Genomic DNA, 21,024 nt, shown 5'->3' with positions numbered 1-21,024 from the left:
GTTTTATGATTGGAGGGTGGATGATCAACATACCAATCTGCAGCCCTCTAGCCTCAGTAGCTTTCAAGAGTTGAGGGCGGACAGAAAAGTGCGGACGGACAGACAAATAGCCGTCTCAATAGTTTTCTTTTACAGAAAACTAAAAATCAACTTAAAAATCATCCGCTGACCTACTGGCTGTAGGGTCAGTGACCAAGACAATGGCCCCAGGACAATGACCAAATCACAATGACCTACAAATCCAGACACCACAACTGCCCAATCCAACCTGGACCTACTTGTCCCTGTACACTTGTCTCAATGATCCAACTCCTTATGGCCAGTCACCAAGTGGTTTCTCGTGAGGTGAGTGGCCCTCGCAGAAAGTTTTTGTTGTTGTTGTTATTATTATTATTATTATTATTATTATTATTATTATTATTATTATTATTATTATTATTATTCCTTGTGTAGCTTTATTTAACCTGTGTAATATACTGCCCAAAATTGTGGTCATATTATTATTATTATTATTATTATTATTATTATTATTATGGCTTGTGTAGCTTTATTATCATGACCTATGTAACCATACTGTCCAAAATGGTGGTCATATAAGAATAAGTCCAGAAGATGGTACGTCCCGAACCTTGGACATTACGTGCCGACCATAGGCTCAAACTAAGGTTCAGGTACAGGACCAGTCAAGTGGATGGGATGCTGCAAAGAGCCTTGAGTACTGTCTACAGTGTGCCAAGTTAAGTGTACTGCAGACAGTATTCCCCTGTAGTGTCCAAGAGAGCAACAAAGGGAATTAGGTCCTAACTTAAGAATTTCTTAACGCCTCTGAAGTCCTTACTAACCTTCCCAGTGTATCAGACAAACAATTTGAGTTTCAAAACTTAAGAACATTTAAAAATTATCAATATCAATTTAAAAACTAAGAACATTTAAAAATATATATATTTTAGCCAAATTACAAGACACGGAAACGTCATTATCCAGAATATATGAGAGTCAAGTTCTGAGAAATTCCCCAGATAAACATGAAATGTGTTAAGGACGTAAGGAGAGAGCCTGAAAAATCCCGTATTAGTAACAAATATAGTATACGGTATATCGGTTCCCTTTCAACTCAAGCTGACTAGTTAGAACCTCGCCATTTAAATATGAACTTTGAACATTGCCTTTTGAATGTGAACTTTGAATCTTGCCATTTAAAATGCGGACTTTGAACCTTGCCATTTAAATATGAATTTTGAACCTTGCCATTTAGACATGATATTTGAACCTTGCCATGAAAGTGGGAACTTTGAACCTTGTCATTTAAATGTGAACTTTAAACCCTGCCATTTAAATGTGAACTTTGAACCTTGCCCTTTGAATGTGAACGTTGAACTTTGCCATTTACCTTGCCGTTTAAATGCAAATTTTGAACTTTGTCACTTAAATATGGGTTTTGAACCTTGCCATTTAAGCAAGAACTTTGAACCTTGCCATTTAAATATGATCTGTGAACTTTGCCATTTAAATGTGAACTTTGGACCTTGCCTTTTAAATATGAACTTGGAATCTTGCCATTTAAATATGAACTTTGAACCTGGCCATTTAAGCATGAACTTTGAACCTTGCCATTTAAATATGAACTTTGAACTTGGCAATTTAAGTATGAACTTTGAACCTTGCCATTTAAATGTGATCTTTGAACCTTGCCATTTAAATATGATCTTTGAACCTTGTCATTTAAATGTGATCTTTGAACCTTGCCATTTAAATGTGATCTTTGAACCTTTCCATTGAAACGTGAACTTGCAACCTTCTGACCTGGGAATCTTCTAAACAACCGATTAATATCTGTGAATAAGCGGCTCCATCGACCATTTATGCTCATGGTACACATGCAAATTTGCCTCCTCAGCAGGATCGTCTGATAGCCGTTGTCGCTCTTGCAAAACATCGACCATCACTCTGATGAACATGTTAACGAGTTTAAGATGGCTACAAAATAGCAAATTTTTTCGAGCGAAGGGAACCGGGACGGACAACCTAATGCCCTTTTCTAGCCCAGGCCCGAACAAAGAAGGAAATAAGCTAAAATAAGAGACTCCACATTTTGCGATCATAATATACTTTGCTGTCAATGCAGTGAGATTAACGAAGATATAATGAAGACAAGTACAGGAAGTTACACAATGATTCATTTGATCTGATTTTATTAAATTGAGGCTGTCCAGCCAAGCACACTGGGGCACTTTCGGCTATTCAGCACTCAAGACAGTGGAAAGTGGGAGTTCGAGTGGTTGGATAGCAAGATGAAGAGATCTAGAAAACGATGGAGATGAAGCACGAGGATCCAAAGGTGAAACTGAGAGAAAGCCCCACAGTTGTACTAAGAAGTAACAGGTAGAGCGGTTGGACAGCTAACATGAACAAAGGCAGCGTGAATGGTGGTAAGTATAAGGCTAACAAGCGGGTGCAGCTAGGGGCCGAAGAAACGTTGCATACACCCTTTTAGTAATGCCTACAGTGTACCACGTGAGGTGCAGGAACGTCACTGTCTAAAAAAAAGGTTGAATGAAATCTGACATAAGCAACTACCGCCACAAAGCAATAGCGACTTCTTACTGCACAAAGGACGTAAACAAACGAAGTTCCTAAGTGGCAGAAAAAGACCAGCGCAAATGAAATGTAAATTTATGGACGGCAATAAAGCAGATTCAACTCTATTAAAGCGAGCCCCTTCATATCTCGGAAAATATGCGGAGAAATTTGCATCGTAAAGAGGCGAGGCGAATGGCCACATGCATCATGTTAAAAAATAAGGTAAAAAAAAAAACCTCTACTGAAAGTTAAATATTTTTTCGGTCTAAATAAAGAATGGTCACCGTTGCAGAGATGAGAACAAGGCAGATGTTTGAGGGATCTGAAATGGAATCATTGTGTAACAGTGAAGAGAATATTACATGTGATGCATTAGATACACAGGAGAGAAAATGGATTGACATTAAACAAAATCATTGTGTAACAAAGCAAATGTATGTCTAGCTTATCAAAAAATTTAACGAAGACGACCCACAATGTAAAAATTCTCCACATAAATAAATAACCCAACATATTTTAGCCATCCGACAACAGTTGTTTCTAAGACTTCATAAAAACGTTACTTGAAGGAACATATCCTTTGAGCATTATTGGAAGTCCCCCAACCATCCCTTTAAAAAAAAACAGGAACCAGCCTACAGTGTACCGTATAAGGACCACTGTAGGCGGTACTAAAGGTTTATTGGGGAGAGCTGTCTGTAAGCCCCAGCTGCGTTGTTTTATGGCTTTTGCTTTTCACCCGTTCCCTCTGGTCTCTTCCCACCTTTAAGCTGTCCAACTTCTTTGATTTTCTGTTGCTCCAGTTTCCTACTTTCATTCCAAGAAAAATCCTCGGGGAGAATCCTATGAGAGACTCCTTATATGACATGACATCTTAACATACCTGATTAAAAGGTATAAATCCTTTACACGAATTCTTTAAAGAATGAAATACAGGGCGCGTCCATTCTAGACTAAAACGTGTCGTCATCACTCAAATACATGTCGGCCATTTGTTGCTCACATATCGCAAACAGGTTGAAAACAAGTTAACGACCACAATTGGAGAACTACAGTAATCTTCGGCCAATGCTGGATAACGGAATGCAGCATTGGTTATTACTACCAATAAGTCTTCAACTTGTACTCAACTTGTTTGTGATGTGTTTGAGATAAGTTACCGACGTGTTCAAGACATTTTCTGCAGTATGGTGGGCAAAGCCTTGACATTAGCGCGGATGTTATAGTCAAAAATAAGTTTCTGAATAACGGATACCAATAAGTCGTTAACATGTTTGTAATGTGTGTGCATTAAGTTACTGATCTGTTTAGTGTCGTCAACTTGTATTCAACATGTTCATGACGTGTGTGCAATAAGTTACCAACTTGTTTAAGACATGTTTTACATTAGCGCGGGTGCTAGCACGGGTGCTTGGGACACCCATAAATTATTTTTTTACATGAGGGAATGCAACGTACCCCTAAAATTAGCACAGGTGTTAGGACCCCCATAAATCAGACTGACATAAACTAATCGTCAGATTCAAGAAGGTCATAAAAGCAACGAGCAAAAGGAAAGAAGTCAATTCCACACCCATTAGCATCGAGAAGCCTTTTCCCTATGCCTAAGCTGGGCTCAAAATTCGTTCATAAATTATTCCTCTCATTGCTGTCAGTGTCGACCTAAGATGGAAGTGGCCCCAGTTTGGCAACTACGACAAAGAACAGTCAAAGTAGTTCTGGCCATCTAGAGAACGTTCTAGCCATCTAGAGGCCCTCTGCTGCCTTACAGGTAAGGCACTCCTTCAGAAGCAACGGACTGTTTAGGAGCAGACCCATTCACCTTCAATCCTTAATCATTCCCCCGACTCACCCAAGTAGCACTCTAAGGAAGAAGTCGGTACTCGAGTTTTACATGAGAGAGAGAGAGAGAGAGAGAGAGAGAGAGAGAGAGAGAGAGAGAGAGAGAGAGATATTTTGCCTCTAGATGACAACCACTCCAGTGTTGCATTTTGTCAACAAATTGGATAAGTAGGACTTGCAGGTAGGTGAGAGAGAGAGAGAGAGAGAGAGAGAGAGAGAGAGAGAGAGAGAGAGAGAGAGATAAACTGCCCCCAGGTGACCAGCTCTTATTTGGCTCCTCGGCATATACGGGAATAAAGAGGGCAAGGTACCTTCTGGTAGCAAATCGTCCTCACCAGCAAGATTTGGCTGGACAGAGAGGAGGACTTCCACCCGAAAACGAGCCAAGATCAAACACAAAATTGAAGTTCTGATTTTACCCAACATACCCAAAAGTGAGCAGCTTTCCAAGGGCATTCTTGGGTAGCCGTCACGTGACTCATGATGACTGTGGCGGCGGTCGAACAGTTCGACCTGTGGTCAAAATCGATGAATTATTAATGAAGCTTCCGACCAGGGTGAGGCAGAAACGGTGCCGTTACGTGCTGTTCTCGAGAGTCTAGGCCTCGAGGAGGTAGTGTGAGGCACTGGTCAGTCCAGAGCGATTTGTAAGGCAATGGCCTCAGAGTAGCAAAACTCACAAGTGATGTACGTCAGCAAAAACGAGTAGTAGCAAGACTCACAAATGATCTGACGACTGATAAAACAAGTAACAACACTCACAGATGGTTTGCATCAGCAAAAACGAGTATCAAAACTCATCGAAGATTCAACGTCAGCAAAACTCACAGATGATCTGCCGCCATCAAAAGCGAGGAGCAAAACTCACAAGAGATTTGACATCAGCAAAACTCACAGATGATCTGCCGCCAGCAAGAGCGAGTAGCGAAACTCACAAATGAGCTGACGTCACCAAAACTCACAGACAATTTGACGTCACCAAAACTTACAGACGATTTGACGTCACCAAAACTCCATCCCGAGGAGGCTTTCGACACTGAAATGAGATACTTTTAAAACCCCCCGGAGGTGTGACTGAATTCCTGTTTACAAATAAACGCAAAGCCTCCCTCAGTTCTGATGGCTGATGGCTGTGTTACGAGACAATTTATGCAAATCGATTCTCCTCCGCTCTCTGAAGAACGTAGAACACATTATTTAGGCCTCTATTCCGTCCGCGCGCAAGAGTACTATTTCTTCTTCTTCTTCTTCTTCTTCTTGTTTTGGGCAGCCATAATTCACGGGGAAAAGATCTTGGAAAATCTGTACACAAATCATTTGAAGGTTAGTCGTGTCTCCTCTCCTTTCAGGGCTGCGGCGGCGAAGGTTACATTACAACAGCTATTATTAAAAATAGGCTACGCATCTTTCGACACCATCCGAAAGATTGGGAAGGTCACTAGATGATAACAATCTTGAGAGAGAGAGAGAGAGAGAGAGAGAGAGAGAGAGAGAGAGAGAGAGAGAGAGAGGCGCTCCGAGGTCTTACAAACTACTGACGCGAAATGAACCGATTCTCATCATTCGAGATTGTATACGTACGTATCTATATGCTTATGAATGTCTCGATGAGAGAGAGAGAGAGAGAGAGAGAGAGAGAGAGAGAGAAAGAGAGAGAGAGTGTGTGTGTGTGTGTGTTCTGATACCTTACAAGTTACTGATGGCCTGAAAGTCGTGTTAATGCGTACATCAAATGCAAACTGAGTTGAATCTCATCTCTTGAGATGGTATTCGTATGTATGCATATGCTTCCGGGCTTCAAAAAAAATATATATATACATAGTATGTATGTAAAAAAAAATATATATATATATATATATATAAAATATATATATATATATATATATATATATATATATATATATATATATATATATATATATATATATATATATATATATATATATATATATATATATATATATATATATATATAGAGAGAGAGAGAGAGAGAGAGAGAGAGAGAGAGAGAGAGAGAGAGAGAGAGAGAGAGAGAGAGAGAGAGCTCTAAAAAACCGTCAGCAGATTAGAATATGAATCATCAAAAGGAAATTCTGGATTCTAGGCCTACATGAGAGTATTTTGCATTAATAAATGTCCCAAAAATGAATCCATATCACATGGTGAGCCTCTAAAGTTCAAGTGAAGATGCAATGCATTACTGTCCTAAAAACAATTCACCGTGTATATTACTAATTTGTTTATATCTTTATCTTTTTATCCATTGATCCATATTTATTTTTCTTTTCTAAAAACTTATCTCTTCTTTCTGTATTGCCTGTCACCTTCTGTAACTTCTTTCGAATGAAAACCATAATGTTCTTTGGAAGCGTGAATTTCAAGTCGATGGGCCCTGTGGTGGGCTTGTTCCATAGGAATAAGGTTTTTCTTCTGAACAACAACAACAACAACAACAATAATAATAATAATAATAATAATAATAATAATAATAATAATAATAATAAAGTTATATAAGAATGTAAGTTGCTATGAAGTGACATATTTGCAGTGAGGTACCGCCATTACTGGTAAGATAAAAAAAATGGATGTCAGTCTTAATTAAATTAATATTTATGAGGTTTACAATAACTGGGTATGCAATAAACGTTGGAGAGAGAGAGAGAGAGAGAGAGAGAGAGAGAGAGAGAGAGAGAGAGAGAGAGAGAGAGAGAGAGAGAGTCACAATACTTTCAACAATCACGCACGAAAAATACCGAGCGCTATTAAGCTTCATTAAGTGTGAAAATTAAATTACGTCATAAATTACCTCTAAACAAAAGACAATGAGAGAGAGAGAGAGAGAGAGAGAGAGAGAGAGAGAGAGAGAGAGAGAGAGAGAGAGAGAGAGAGAGATAAAAGCTTAAAAAAACCGTCAACAAATTAGAATATGGATAATAAAAAGAGAAATTCGGGATTCTAGGCCTACACGAGAGTATTTTGCCTTAATAAATGTCCCAAAATGAATCCATATTACATAGTGAACCCTAAAGTTCAAGCGAAGACGCAATGCATTACTAACCTAAAACAATTCACCGTGTATTTTAATAATTTGTTAATATTTTTATCTATTGAGTAATATTTTCTTTTCTTTTCTAATAATTGATCTCTTCGTTCTGTATTGCCTGTCACCTTCTGAAACTTCTTTCGAATGAAAACCATAATATTCTTTGGAAGCTAGAATTTCAAGTCGATGGCCCCTGTGGTGGGCTTGTTCCATATGAATAGGGTTCATTTTCTGAATAATAATAATAATAATAATAATAATAATAATAATAATAATAATAATAATAATAATAATAATAATAACAATAATAATAATAATAAAGTGGATTACTTACAAGAATGTAAGTTGCTATGAAGTGACATATTTGCAGTGCGATACCGCCATTATTGGTAAGATCAAAAAATGGATGTCAGTCTTAATTAAATTAATATTTATGAGGTTTACGCTAACTGGGTATGCAATAAACATTATAGAGAGAGAGAGAGAGAGAGAGAGAGAGAGAGAGAGAGAGAGAGAGAGAGAGAGAGAGAGAAATAACAATACTTCCGACACTCACGCACGAAAAATTCAGAGTGCCATCAAGCTTCATTAAGTGCGAAAATTAAATTACGTCACAAATTACCTCTAAATAAAAGACAACGAGAGAGAGAGAGAGAGAGAGAGAGAGAGAGAGAGAGAGAGAGAGAGAGAGAGAGAGAGAGAGAGAGAGAGAACCAAAACAATTCAGCAGTCACGCACGAATAATTCAAGTACTCTTGAACAAGAGATTTACATTGCGCCATTATTTACTCCTAAATAAAAGAGAGAGAGAGAGAGAGAGAGAGAGAGAGAGAGAGAGAGAGAGAGAGAGAGAGAGAGAGAGAGAGAGCATCGGGTACGTGCAACGCAGTAATGGCTTGCATGCAACTCGCCAGGAAACGAGATGTTAGCACCAACCCCTGGGGATAAGTAAGCATCAGGTCAGAAGAATGAATGGGCTCTGCTCTGAAGAAACCAATTATGAAGATTTTTACGGCTCCATTAGATACGGGACCTTCACACAAGAAAGGTCTTTCTGCGCTCCTTGAAAGGTTTACAGGAGGAATTGTCTTGAAGTTAAAACTTTTGCAGGAGAAGTTGACTCAGAGTTAATACTTCTACAGAAGGGATTGTCGGAGATGAAACTTCTACACAAGGAACAGTGTAATTTGAAACTTTTACAGAAGGAACTGTGAAATGTGAAACTTCTACAGAAAGAATTGTCTGAGTTGAAACTTCTACAAAAGGAATTGTCTGTAGAGTTAAAACGTCTACAGAAGTAGTTGTCTTCGAGTTAAGACTTCTGCAGAATTGTCATAAGTTAAAACTTCTACAGACGATGTCTTCGAGATAAAACATCCACAGAAGGAATTGTCTATAGAATTCAAACGTCTACAGAAGTTACCTTGAAGTTAAAACCTCTACAGAAGGAATTGTCTCTAGAGGTGAAACTCCTGTAGGAGAAGTTGCCTTGATGTTAAAACTTCCACAGAAAAAGTAGTCCTAAAGAGATGAAACTTCCACAGAAGAGGAGGTTGTCTTAGATTTAAAACCTTTACAGAAGAGGTTGTATGAAAAGTTTTGTCTTGAATAATGTTTTTTTAGTAAATTCAGCAAAGTATCATAGTATATAATATATATATATATATATATATATATATATATATATATATATATATATATATATATATATATATATATATATATATATTATGTATATAATATACATATAATATATACGTATCTGTACATATATATGTATATATATATATATGGTCAACCAAATACAGGCATGAAATAAAACTGACAAAATTTCAGTTTGTGAAGGAAGTAACGATCCTGCCTCGTGAAAGAAGGAAAATTACAAGACACACCAAAGCATGAAGAGAACTCCGAAGTACGAGGCAGCCTCCCCATCGCCTCGAGGGAACGGCGACTGAAAATGCACCTGTAAAATCACCTAGAGAGGCAAATGCCTGCCTTTCATCCGATCCCATCCGTGAAAGAGAGATAACGGAAGGAGCACCACAGAGCGAGACGACAACAAAGCGAATGGACTGGTCTTAGGACATGAGGGAGACAGGTAATAGAATAGAACAGATTATAGAATTTAGGCCAAGGGCTGGGACCTATGAGGTCATTCAGTCCTAAAGAGGAAATTGACAGTAAGAAGGTTTGAAAGGTGTGACAGGATGAAAACCTCGCAGTTACATCAGGAAACATTTTTAGAGAGGGTGGAAAGTTAGATGGAAGAAAGAGAATACGAACGGAGGTACAATAAATGAAATGAGAGAGGTTGCAGGTAGGGGCCGAAGGGACGCTGGAAAGACCCTTAAAAAATACCTACGGTGCACCACATGAGGTGCACTGGCGGCACTTATCCCCTTACGGAGGAGAAAGACAGCCTGTAAGGGAGAGGATTGAGCTGTAGGCTTATCACCACCACCGACCTGACATCAAGAGAACCATTGCTGTCAGGTTCTCCTCTGAGTTGTATAATTCTTAAGGGTATCTCCTTATCACTGTAACCTCTTCACCAAGGGTCAGTCATAATCCTTCAGGTATTTATACCTCTCGTCACTGTCTGCCACCGCCCCTTCCCCTCCCCCGCCTCCATACAAGTGGCTTCTTCTTCTTCTTCTTCTTCTTCTTCTTCTTCTTCTTCTTCTTCTTCGGTATCTACAGTATGAGGGTTGGTCTTCGAGTCTGGTCAGGTCGCTCTGTGTGATTTGCACGAAACCCCTCCTCCCACCCCATTTTCCGATTATTATTATTATTATTATTATTATTATTATTATTATTATTATTATTATTATTATTATTATTATTATTATTATTATTACTATTCAGAAGATGAACCCTATTCATATGGGACAAGCCCACCACAGCGGCCATCGACTTGAAATTCAAGCTTCCAAAGAGTATTATAGGGTTAATTTGAAAGAAGTTACATAAGGTAATGGGAAATACAGAAAGAAGAGATCAGTTATATATTGGAAAAGAAAAAAATAAATCTACGAATTTATAAATAAATGGATAAAAATGTACGTACATTTTTTTCTCGGATTTTGATTAAATAGAACGAAGGAAACATTTGTTTTGGCAAGTGATGCTGAATATTTATCTATTTGTCAGGATTTTCATACATCTATGTAACGGTTTTGTAAGTTAATAAGTGATTATGAAAGTAGGCCTACAATTTTGGCTGGGTAGAGAGCCAGTGAACTTTGTCCGTATGAAGGAAATGACATCAGCTAATGAATCGTGACGTCACAGGAAATGCCTGAAAGCTTCGAAAGTAACTAACCTGATTTGTGACTAATTGACTTATGATTACCTGGCGTCACAAAGCAACGGTCAGTGACGCCTAAACAAACGAAAATCAGTCTCATGAGTTAACTCCCACTGATTTGTGACCCCTAACGAAAATAAAGCTCGAGTGGGGTGCAAGTTTCAATTAACATTTAGATTCCCTTGCTGATGTACGTACAGAGAGGCAGCTCTCTCCAGAGAGCAGCGGTCTCATGCATTTAATTAGAGAGAGAGAGAGAGAGAGAGAGAGAGAGAGAGAGAGAGAGAGAGAGAGAGAGAGAGAGAGAGAGAGAGACTTGGATCCTGCCAACCTAACGCATTTTTTTATCTCATCTCTAACCGTATTTTAGAGCATTTCAGCTAAACTTACAAAACATTCCTAGCACCAAGTTTAATACTATTCAGTCTGCCTAGAGTTTTATCTTGGCTACAACTAAAATGTCAAATAATTTGCCTAGTGCAGTTGGGGAATCTTCTGTACGCCCCAGTTTTTAAGAAAGAAGCAAATGCATGCCAGTTCTCTCATGCCGCTGACGTCTCCTGAATTTCAAGTGCATCGTTTGTATTTTCTATCCCCAGTTATTCATTGATTTATCACCTTTTCCTTTAATTTCTCTCTGATTTCCCTTTGGAGCCCTCTTGGGTTTATTATAGTTTGTTGACTCTGTCCCTACAGGGGCTTTTCAGCTACAGAATAGCAGAAAAGGAAAAAGAAAATTAAGGCAGCCACGAACTGTAAAAACTTACATCCTCACCAGAGACATTCTGACGCTTTATTTCTCTCATACGTCGTCCTAAGTGGAATGATTGCAAAAGAAATATAATTGAAACCACAGGATGGATGGCATCGCCACGCAGAAAAAAACTTTTGAATATATAATTTTTATAAATAAATTCTTACACGAATAAGCGTAGAAATGGACTTGAATCGTTTTGATTTCAAGGTATCAAAAAGCCAAACAAAACGCAAGCACATAAATATATAGATAAATGAGTTGAAAGCCAAACAAAACGCAAGCATATAAATATATAGATAAATGAGTTGAATGCCAAACAAAACGCAAGCATATAAATATATAGATAAATGAGTTGAAAGCCAAACAAAACGCAAGCATATAAATATATAGATAAATGAGTTGAAAGCCAAACAAAACGCAAGCACATAAATATATAGATAAATGAGCTAAACATAAATGAACATATATAAATAAACAAATACATAAATATTCTAAGATGTCTCCAAAATCTTCACTCCATTATGAACAAAATATATTTTATTGTAGCTACAGAGTTATTACGCTGGTTAGTCTACGACGAGCAAAACTTCTCTCCGAAAATAAGAGCTACAGGAAAGCATACAAGCTACAGAAATTACAGAAATGAGCAAAATGTCAAACGGATGTTATTCTTATTATTTATGAAGACTTGACCACTAATTTAGCGGAAGTTAAAAGGACGTTGTGCAATACTGTTGTTTTGAATATATGGGGATTTTCCCACATGTCTTCAGTGGGTAGGAGGTTCATAATTTTTTAAATGATCAATGGAATAACAGTTACATTTGCAAAAACCTCAACTGTGGCTTTACACACACACACATACATATATCTATACATATGTATGTATGTATATATCACAGACATCAAGTTACAAATTTCTTGACAGCCCAGTGGTAAAAATACTCGTCACTCAAGTCGGAGGTTGTCACTGCCGATAGTTCGAATCTCCCAGGTGACGAATCACACATCAATTATGATTCCTCTTCGGTCTTATTTCCGGGGTAGAGCGAATCTTATATTAAACGACACTTGTAGATTAATGTTGTGAATATAAAAAAGTCACAGAGATGTGATAAAAATTCATATATATATAATTTTATATATATATATATATATATATATATATATATATATATATATATATATATATATATATATATATATATATATATATATTATAAGTTAAATATACCTTAGTTTAACCAGACCACTGAGCTGATTAACAGCTCTCCTAGGGCTGGCCCGAAGGATTAGACTTATTTTACGTGGCTAAGAACCAACTGGTTACCTAGCAACGGGACCTACAGCTTATTGTGTAATCCGAACCACATTATAGCGAGAAATGAATTTCTATCACCAGAAATAAATTCCTCTAATTCTTCATTGGCCGGTCGGAGATTCGAACGCAGGCCCAGCAGAGTGCTAGCCGAGAACGATACCAACCCATCCCATGAGGAACTTCATTGGAATGGAAGAAGTAAGAAGAGGTCAAGGGAAATACAGAAAGAAGAGATCCCAATTAAAAAATAAAAATAAATTAATAAATTAAGAAATAGATCAAAATATACTATTTTAATTGATTCGAAGCACCCTTTGGCTGACGTACGTAGGACTCTGTGGCGTTTATCCTACTGGATAGCACATATAGGCCTATCCTCTTTACCAGCTCGCAAATTCTGCTCGAGCACTCAGCTACCTGAGAGTTACAATTAATGACATTTCAATAGCGAATGAAAATAAGATACTTGTAATTTATCTCATTACATAAGCGCAAACTCCAGTTTTACATTGTATATAAAAAATAAGAGAGATAGAAAGCTTGAGATTTTAATTCCACAGTAAAAACCAAAGAAGGGAAAGCGAATTAGGAAAATAAGTCCCAGTAAAGGACTCGAGCACTTCACTTCAACATTCCTAACTATAGGCCTAGGCACGCATGATTACAGTCAGCCCTTCTTTCTGTAAGAAAGAGAGCAAGGCTACAGACTTCTATCTCGCTTGCAAAGAAGCAACGGAGATGTGATAACCTCTGTGTTTCCCCACTTGGTGTTGTTATGATTCCCACACAAATAAAAAAAGAAAAAACACGCACGACCAAGAAGGTCAGAGGCCGGTTGAATACCATTAAAAACTACTTCTGCGTTAGATGAGTAAGAATCTTAACAAATTCTTAACCCAAGTCAGTCGATTAACCAACGCTTAAATAGTGAAATCTGGCCGTGTCGCGACCTTGACCAACGTTTTTACGTCTTTACTGTAACCATCCACTGGGCTACAGATTCTGAAACACTGGCGCTCTACAGTCAAACTGCTAGACCTGAATTATACTGATATATCGTATGCAGGCACTTGAGTTGGATGGTTTAACCCACAAAATGCAGTTGTCCTATTTTTTGGACTAACTTTAGAAAACTGAGAACTCCCTGAAGATTTAGGGAGTTCTAAGTTTTCAAAGTTAATTCCTCTACATAAAATAAAGTCTGAAGAGAACGTAGAGCTGGAGAGATATGATTTCGGTGGTATACTATGTACACTACAGTACAGTAAGTGGGTATGGTGTTCCCACCAGTTAGAATACTGTTTTCAGAATTTTGCAACCTGCTCTTGTACTTCCTTACTGACATTCGTGGTTTCCGAAACTGGCAATGAAAGGGTAATCCGGGATTACCAAATGTTATGACAGAAACTAGGGTAGTATTAAGGAAGTGGCGACATCTTGTGGCCTAATGAGGTCAGTCGTGTACTTGTAATTAGGCCTACTGGAGATGTTCTGACTTAGGATTTCATTTGTACTCGAACTTAAAACGTTGCTTTATATTTCAATATTTTTGTGTCATCTCCCCTTTAAAGTGAAACCTTAGTCTAACTCTGTGTGGGCGTGTGTGTGTGTGTACATGGCTTCCTATAACTTACATAAGCGTTCGGTTCGCGTACTCTTTTCCAGCGCAAATAAAAGTCAAGCTTCTCTCTCCTTCCTGAGACACGACATGCAAATGCCATCTCATGACCATTATATAGGATCCTGGCAGGATCCACGCCTAAAGAGGAAGGGCCGACGAGGCGCCCTGGAACGGACCATTCCAGTGGTCCTAGTACTACACTGATGACCTCCTCCTCCGGAAAGAAAAAATAGGATTCCTCGATAGGATACTTTCCTGATGGGGACACAAACATGCGAATTCCTTTTTTTTTTTTTAAAGAGACTTCTTAAAGACTTTACGGAAATACGACAGAGAGAGAGAGAGAGAGAGAGAGAGAGAGAGAGAGAGAGAGAGAGAGAGAGAGAGAGAGAGAGAGAGCAGCCTGGGAGAATAAGTAGACAAGTTTAATACATTAGATTACAAAGAGGAAAAAACTAGCGGCCGGAGACACGAATATAAGACTTTTTCCACAATGGAGAGAGAGAGAGAGAGAGAGAGAGAGAGAGAGAGAGAGAGAGAGAGAGAGAGAGAGAGAGAGAGAGAGAGAATAACTTCAGCCTGAGGACAAGCTCAACTTTAAATTCATTTCCAAACCAAGAATGGTTTTTATGAACTTTTTTGTTGGTAAATAACAAATGAGAAGCCTAGTACCATCCTGGTGCAACAAACAGCCAGTATGGTTGATTGATTTATTTATGTTTTTGGCGTCGTAACGAGTATGAACATCGACGGCAAAATTTTTGGGGTGAGTTAAAAAAAACTTAGGTATACATATATACGTTAGTAAAATGTTTGGGAATCTTAAAGGAACCTTTTTGATACGTACATAAAATTATGACACCAACAAAACAGCGTTTTACGCACGAAGAAATTAAAAGAAAAATTTACTTATTTGAAACAAATTTTTGTACAGAGTAAAGCCGCCTCTCACGTGCTAGGTAATATCTTACTTTTGGGTTACAATCCTTGATAAAACCACTCTGTGAGCGCATAAACGGGATATTTCCTAGATAGTGACCCCCAGGGGTTTTAACCCGGTATGTATCCACATTTGCGGCGTGTTTAGTTCAAGCCCGTTGGGGATTACCGTAAAAACATAAACAAAAACTATAAATATCATAAAGACAATGACCCACAAGAAACATTAGTCCTAGATAACGACCCCCGAAAGCCCTTGGGGGTCACTATCTAGGAAAGATCCCATAAACGTTCTCAAATACAATAGGCCTATAGGCCCAGGGCTTCGAGCATTCTTCTATGTTAAGTGTCAAAAGCCCTCATTTTTCTATTTGACAACAAGTAAAAAACCTTAACAGGTACAGAATAAACCGTTTCGTTTTCCAAATGGCATGAAAACACGCTACCAACTGAACATTACCAGTAAAACAAAAAACAAACGCCGCCTAGCCAAAAAAAAAAAAAAAAAAATTAAGATTCCGCTTTTCACATTTCAAATCCCAAAATCAATTTTACCTCTTCATCAAGTCCTGTGAAAATGAAACGACCGAGCAATAAAAATTTTACAGGCATAATAAACTGCTTGCCATTTAAATAGTCACTCCGTTTCAAAACGCAAAATCCATTTCGTTCTCGAGAGAATTGTTTGACGCATGCGTAACTGATTCCACTCTGTTGGTCTGACTCAACTGGAAAGACTACAGATTCAGTTGCTGTTATGGATGATGACTATATTTTATTTGAATTATTTCGTCAATATCAAAAATAACTGCACTGTGAATCAACTAGCTATCAAGCAAAGTAATTGAATGGACTACTTTAAAAAAACATACACACACACAAACGAATAAACTTGGAAGATGATGATGATGATCCAGATTTCTGATCGGCGGAACAAAGAATAAACTGACTTTAGCCACAAACCAAAATGTAGTAACTGCAGATATTCAGAGACATCTGTAGCAATTACAGACATTCAGAAACATATCCGTAGTAGTTACAGGTATTCAGGAACATATAAGTAGTAATTTCAGATATTCAGAAACATATCTGTAGTAATTACAGATATTCAGAAGCATATTTGTAGTAATTAGGCTACACAGATATTCAGGAACAAATTTGTAGTAATTACAGATATTCAGAAACATATACGTAGTAATTTCAGATATTCAGAAACATATTTGTGCTAAATACAGATATTCAGAAGCATACTGGTAGTAATTACACAGATATTCAGAAACATTTGCCACAGTTGAGTCTAAGCAGCACTGCCAATCAAATTTCAGGAAAAGAAAAAAACTAAGCTGAGTCTCCAGTTGGCCAGAGATAATACAACTAATTTGAGAGAACCTACTATAAATATGTTAAGTACTCCATAAATCCCTGACTCCTAATAAAACAAATACTAAAGAAAGCTTCAAGGTCACTTTCCCTTCAAAAAATTACCCGTCAAAACAAGTTTTTTTTTTGTGCTGAGGAAAAGTATTCCTAAAGTTGTGTGGTCAAGTAAAAATTACGAGGAACACCTGCGTCAGCAAAGCCATCCCGAAACTGAAGGTGGATGTTGCCAAACATATGGTTCTGTAAAATCAGAAACATTTCTTCACAGCTTATTATGAGACTTTTCCTCCTCATTAACGAACAGAAGTAGTAATAGTGGTAATGAAGTGTTGAAGCAGCAGAGAGAATACTGCTTTTGCAGTAACTTCCTGGTGCCATTCGTCAGCAAGCGTCTATACTAGCTGACAGGCCTGTTTGCTACCAAACCTCTTCCGGTCGCAAAGCGCTTCATAAATTCTCTGTAGTCTTGAACGAGTCTTTCCTTATTCTGCTCTTGTTTATGCTTCTGTCGTGATTATTCTTATTGATTAAATAGACCTGGTCAAATGTCAAGCATTAGGCCAATAATATTTCTCATTTTCTCTTTTCATCTGAGGTTTTGTACTGCATGTTTTAATGACAGCTAATAATTTCAGCAAAGCCTTTTTATCTCTCCTCAGATTATCTTTCATGAATAAGTAACTTATATTAACTCATAATGGCGGTACGAACGTGTGGGTGGTCCAGGGGTTAGTCTCACAGCTAGCTGGAAGGGGTTTACCGCGCTCTTGGAAACAAGCCAAATACATATTTGCAAGAAAACAAAAACCTACCGATTATTTCCATTAAACAGGAAACAATTGCTCTAATAAAACGGAAGGAAGGACTAAATTGACCCAAATGTTTCATTAAGCGCAACTGCGTGCCTCTCCTTGCAATATATGGCTTAATACTGTGTTTATGGTTCTATTCCAGGTCTAACCAAAAAAAATTTATTAAGCTGGGAAAAGGCACAGACAACCGATCAGTTGTTCATTGTTCTTATCGTTGTAGCCTATTTCTAAAATTATACCTATTGCTTACAACACAAAGATAAAACCGCACCAAATTAAACGTAAATGTAGACTTACGTTAGATGGTTTAAGAAGAACACATTAGACCTATAACTAGAGAAGGCGCCGTAAAGGTGAATTCACTTTAGACCTATCGTGCTAGCAGCTGGTTTGAAAAACAACCAAACAGGCCTATAACTGTCAAAAGTTCGAGAAAGAACTGATATACCTCAAGAATAATCTAAGTTCAGAAAACTTTTGCTAACGATTAAATCAGCTGCACACACAACAAAAAATATGTATTTAATTGTAAATATTTCGAGCATTTAGGTAATACAGCCGGTTAAACCGAGTATAAAACGAAAATGGGCATATCCTGCTCACAAGAAAAAAATAAAAGTTTTTTCGTTACAATTTTTACTATTTTCGTAGGCTAACCTCGCCTATATCATCATTACCAAAATAATAAATTCCTTTTCAAAGTGTGAAATTAAAAAATCGTCGAGTAAATGAAACTAATGTCTGTAGTATATACACAAATAATCAGTTCATTCACTTTAGCCATATGCCCAACTCTTTTGTGCTTGTAAGAAGAGACCCTCTTTCTCTTGTATACTCGGATACTGAGGCAGAGTAGACGGCGGTAGAATTGGCACAGAGGTAGAAGATAATAAACAGAGGTAAAATAGATATTGAGGTAGCAGAGAAAAGAAAGGGTGCTACTTTGGCTTGTTATCTGCGCGTCACCTACCAATATCGTTTATTAATGTAATTTGTCAGCCATACAATATACAGTAGAAATGGGTGCATGTAATTCTTTGATCACCGAGGGGCTAGTACTAAACACGGCGTCCCAAGGAGCTTCTGCCGTGCTTAGTACTAGCACCTCGAAGTAGGTGACGCGTAGATAACAAGCCAAAGTAGCACCAAACAAAGAATAGGCTACTCACACGAGTGTCTGCTTGACTTTCCTCAGCACAGTCACGAGAGCAAGGTCTACACCTTGCACAAGAGCACAAAATGTTGGGCGGTTTCGTAGACCGTGGCGTAACAAAGTACACTACACACCACATACACATACACAACGCACATTCACTATTTGCCTGATGAGAGAAACAGTTGGTCTCTGGAATATAGCATTTACTTTCTATATTTTAGTGTTGTTATAGGCTCCTTATATTTGATATGTATATATATATATATATATATATATATATATATATATATATATATATATATATATATATATATATATATATATATATATATATACATATATATATATATATATAAAAGTTTATTAATCATGTTAGATTTATCTGCTTGTAAGTGTACATACTAGGTAATGAATGCATATACGTACGTGTAGACACATCATGTGAGCGAGTGAGCAGTCGGCTAATAAACGCTGATAAATCTAACATGGCTAATGAATTTTATTTGAAAGCATAAAGATTTTAAAGAAAACAGCTAGGTTTAAAAACATTGTCAAAGAAAAAGCTAGAAAACATTCAAAGCACAGTAAAGAAAACAGCTAGGCCTATTCAAAAACACTGTAAAGAAAACACCTGGGACTATTAAAAAACGTAAAGAAAATAGCTAGGCCTACATAAAACACCGTAAAGAAAAGTTAGACCTATTCAAAACGCCTAAAGAAAATGCTTATGCCTAATTAAGACACTTAAGAAAACACGTGCGCATAGTTTTGATAGTGTTAAGACAATTTTTATACCCAATTAAGACAAATAAACACACATTTAGGCGTATTAAGAACATTGTTTAAAAAAACACCTACATGGCCTTATCAAGAAGGTCAAGCTACGGGCTTTGATTTGTTTTTATAAAGAAGAAGAGAGAGAGAGAGAGAGAGAGAGAGAGAGAGAGAGAGAGAGAGAGAGAGAGAGAGAGAGAGAGAGAGAGAGTAACCATAAGCGAGGATACGCTCATTACTTACCACATCTAGTCTTGTAGGCAACTATACATAATTCAATTAAAAATGGAGAGAGAGAGAGAGAGAGAGAGAGAGAGAGAGAGAGAGAGAGAGAGAGAGAGAGATTAATTTCGGTACTCACGTCTGGCAATTTTGGCGGTCATGACCCTGGAGTATCGCAGAGGGTACAGGATGGCCCAATACCTGTCGACGCTGACGGCGACCAGGCAGAAGATGGAGACCGTGCACAGCATCAACAGGAGGGAGAGCATCGGAGGGCACATGTACGAGTTCCTGGGGATGCCCACCGACGTCAGGATGGCGAAGGGTATCCCGGGCATTCCCACGAGCAAGTCGGCCAGAGCCAACGACACGATGTAGTAGTTGGTCAGGCGGCGCAGTTTTCGTTCGTTCACGAAGACAACGATCGTCAGGGCGTTGCCGATGACCGCCATCACCGCCACCAGGACTTCGCACACCACGTAGGGCAGGCTCAGGGACGCCACGATGACCTCCTCCTCCATGGTGCCACTTGAGTTTCGGATATCGGCGGCGGCGGATGACGCCGACGAAGGCGCCGAAGGCGAAGATGCCAACAGGCCGCTCGAGTGGGTGCCGGTCGCGTTCATTATCGTTGTCTGTGAGCGACAGGAAGACTCCCGGTGACTCAAAAACTTTTTGACGAGTAAATAAATAAAGTGTTGTTATTTTTGTTCACTTATCACAAACGACACTGAACCAACTTTTCCGTCTAGCCACGACTCGGCAACGACAGAAACGACCAGAGCGACGACATTACCACCACAGAACGACCACGACGTCGTACACTTCAACAACAGCAGGAGAAGCGGAGAAGGCGGCGCCCTTCGTGGTACGCCCGGGAGCGCCGTGCATTAATGCTACAACTGCTGACGAAGAGCAGGAGGAGGTGGAGGAGACGACGTGCCCAACGGCACCAGCCCTCCTCCATGGTTCGAGGTTGAACGACGACGACGGAGACGCAGAAGACAGCCACGAAGGACGCTTTGACGGAGAGAGAGAGAGAGAGAGAGAGAGAGAGAGAGAGAGAGAGAGAGAGAGAAGCCCGATAACGACTCAAAAAAAAAAAAAACATCCACCACCACGAGTCACCAACACTACTGCTGCTTCTCCCTCACCACCACACGGTATCCTCCTCGCGCCCTCACCACCACCACATCATATCACGTCACTTAAGCGACTGCTGACTGCCAGGCTGACAGACTGTGACTGGCTGACTGAGTCTAAGACT

General features: G+C 38.6%; 1 protein-coding gene across 3 annotated transcripts in view; it reads right to left on the bottom strand.

Moving 5' to 3' along the window:
• The window catches only part of LOC136847338 (uncharacterized), a 290,868-nt gene extending 269,844 nt beyond the window's left edge, over positions 1 to 21,024 (bottom strand). Inside the window, exon 1 of one of the 3 annotated variants that reach the window (XM_067118918.1) lies at positions 19,897 to 21,024. In XM_067118918.1, the coding sequence (XP_066975019.1) occupies positions 19,897 to 20,383 (487 nt within the window). In that variant the 5' untranslated portion in view covers positions 20,384 to 21,024. Of the gene's footprint in view, positions 1 to 18,774; positions 18,884 to 19,896 lie in introns of those variants that run through there. The other 2 variants (XM_067118917.1, XM_067118919.1) reach the window with 2 other exon arrangements.

Source organism: Macrobrachium rosenbergii, chromosome 16 (genome assembly GCF_040412425.1).
Source record: "Macrobrachium rosenbergii isolate ZJJX-2024 chromosome 16, ASM4041242v1, whole genome shotgun sequence".
Lineage (NCBI taxonomy): Eukaryota > Metazoa > Arthropoda > Malacostraca > Decapoda > Palaemonidae > Macrobrachium > Macrobrachium rosenbergii.
Note: the sequence above shows the minus strand (reverse complement) of the source record. Positions and strands in the feature narration are given on the sequence as shown.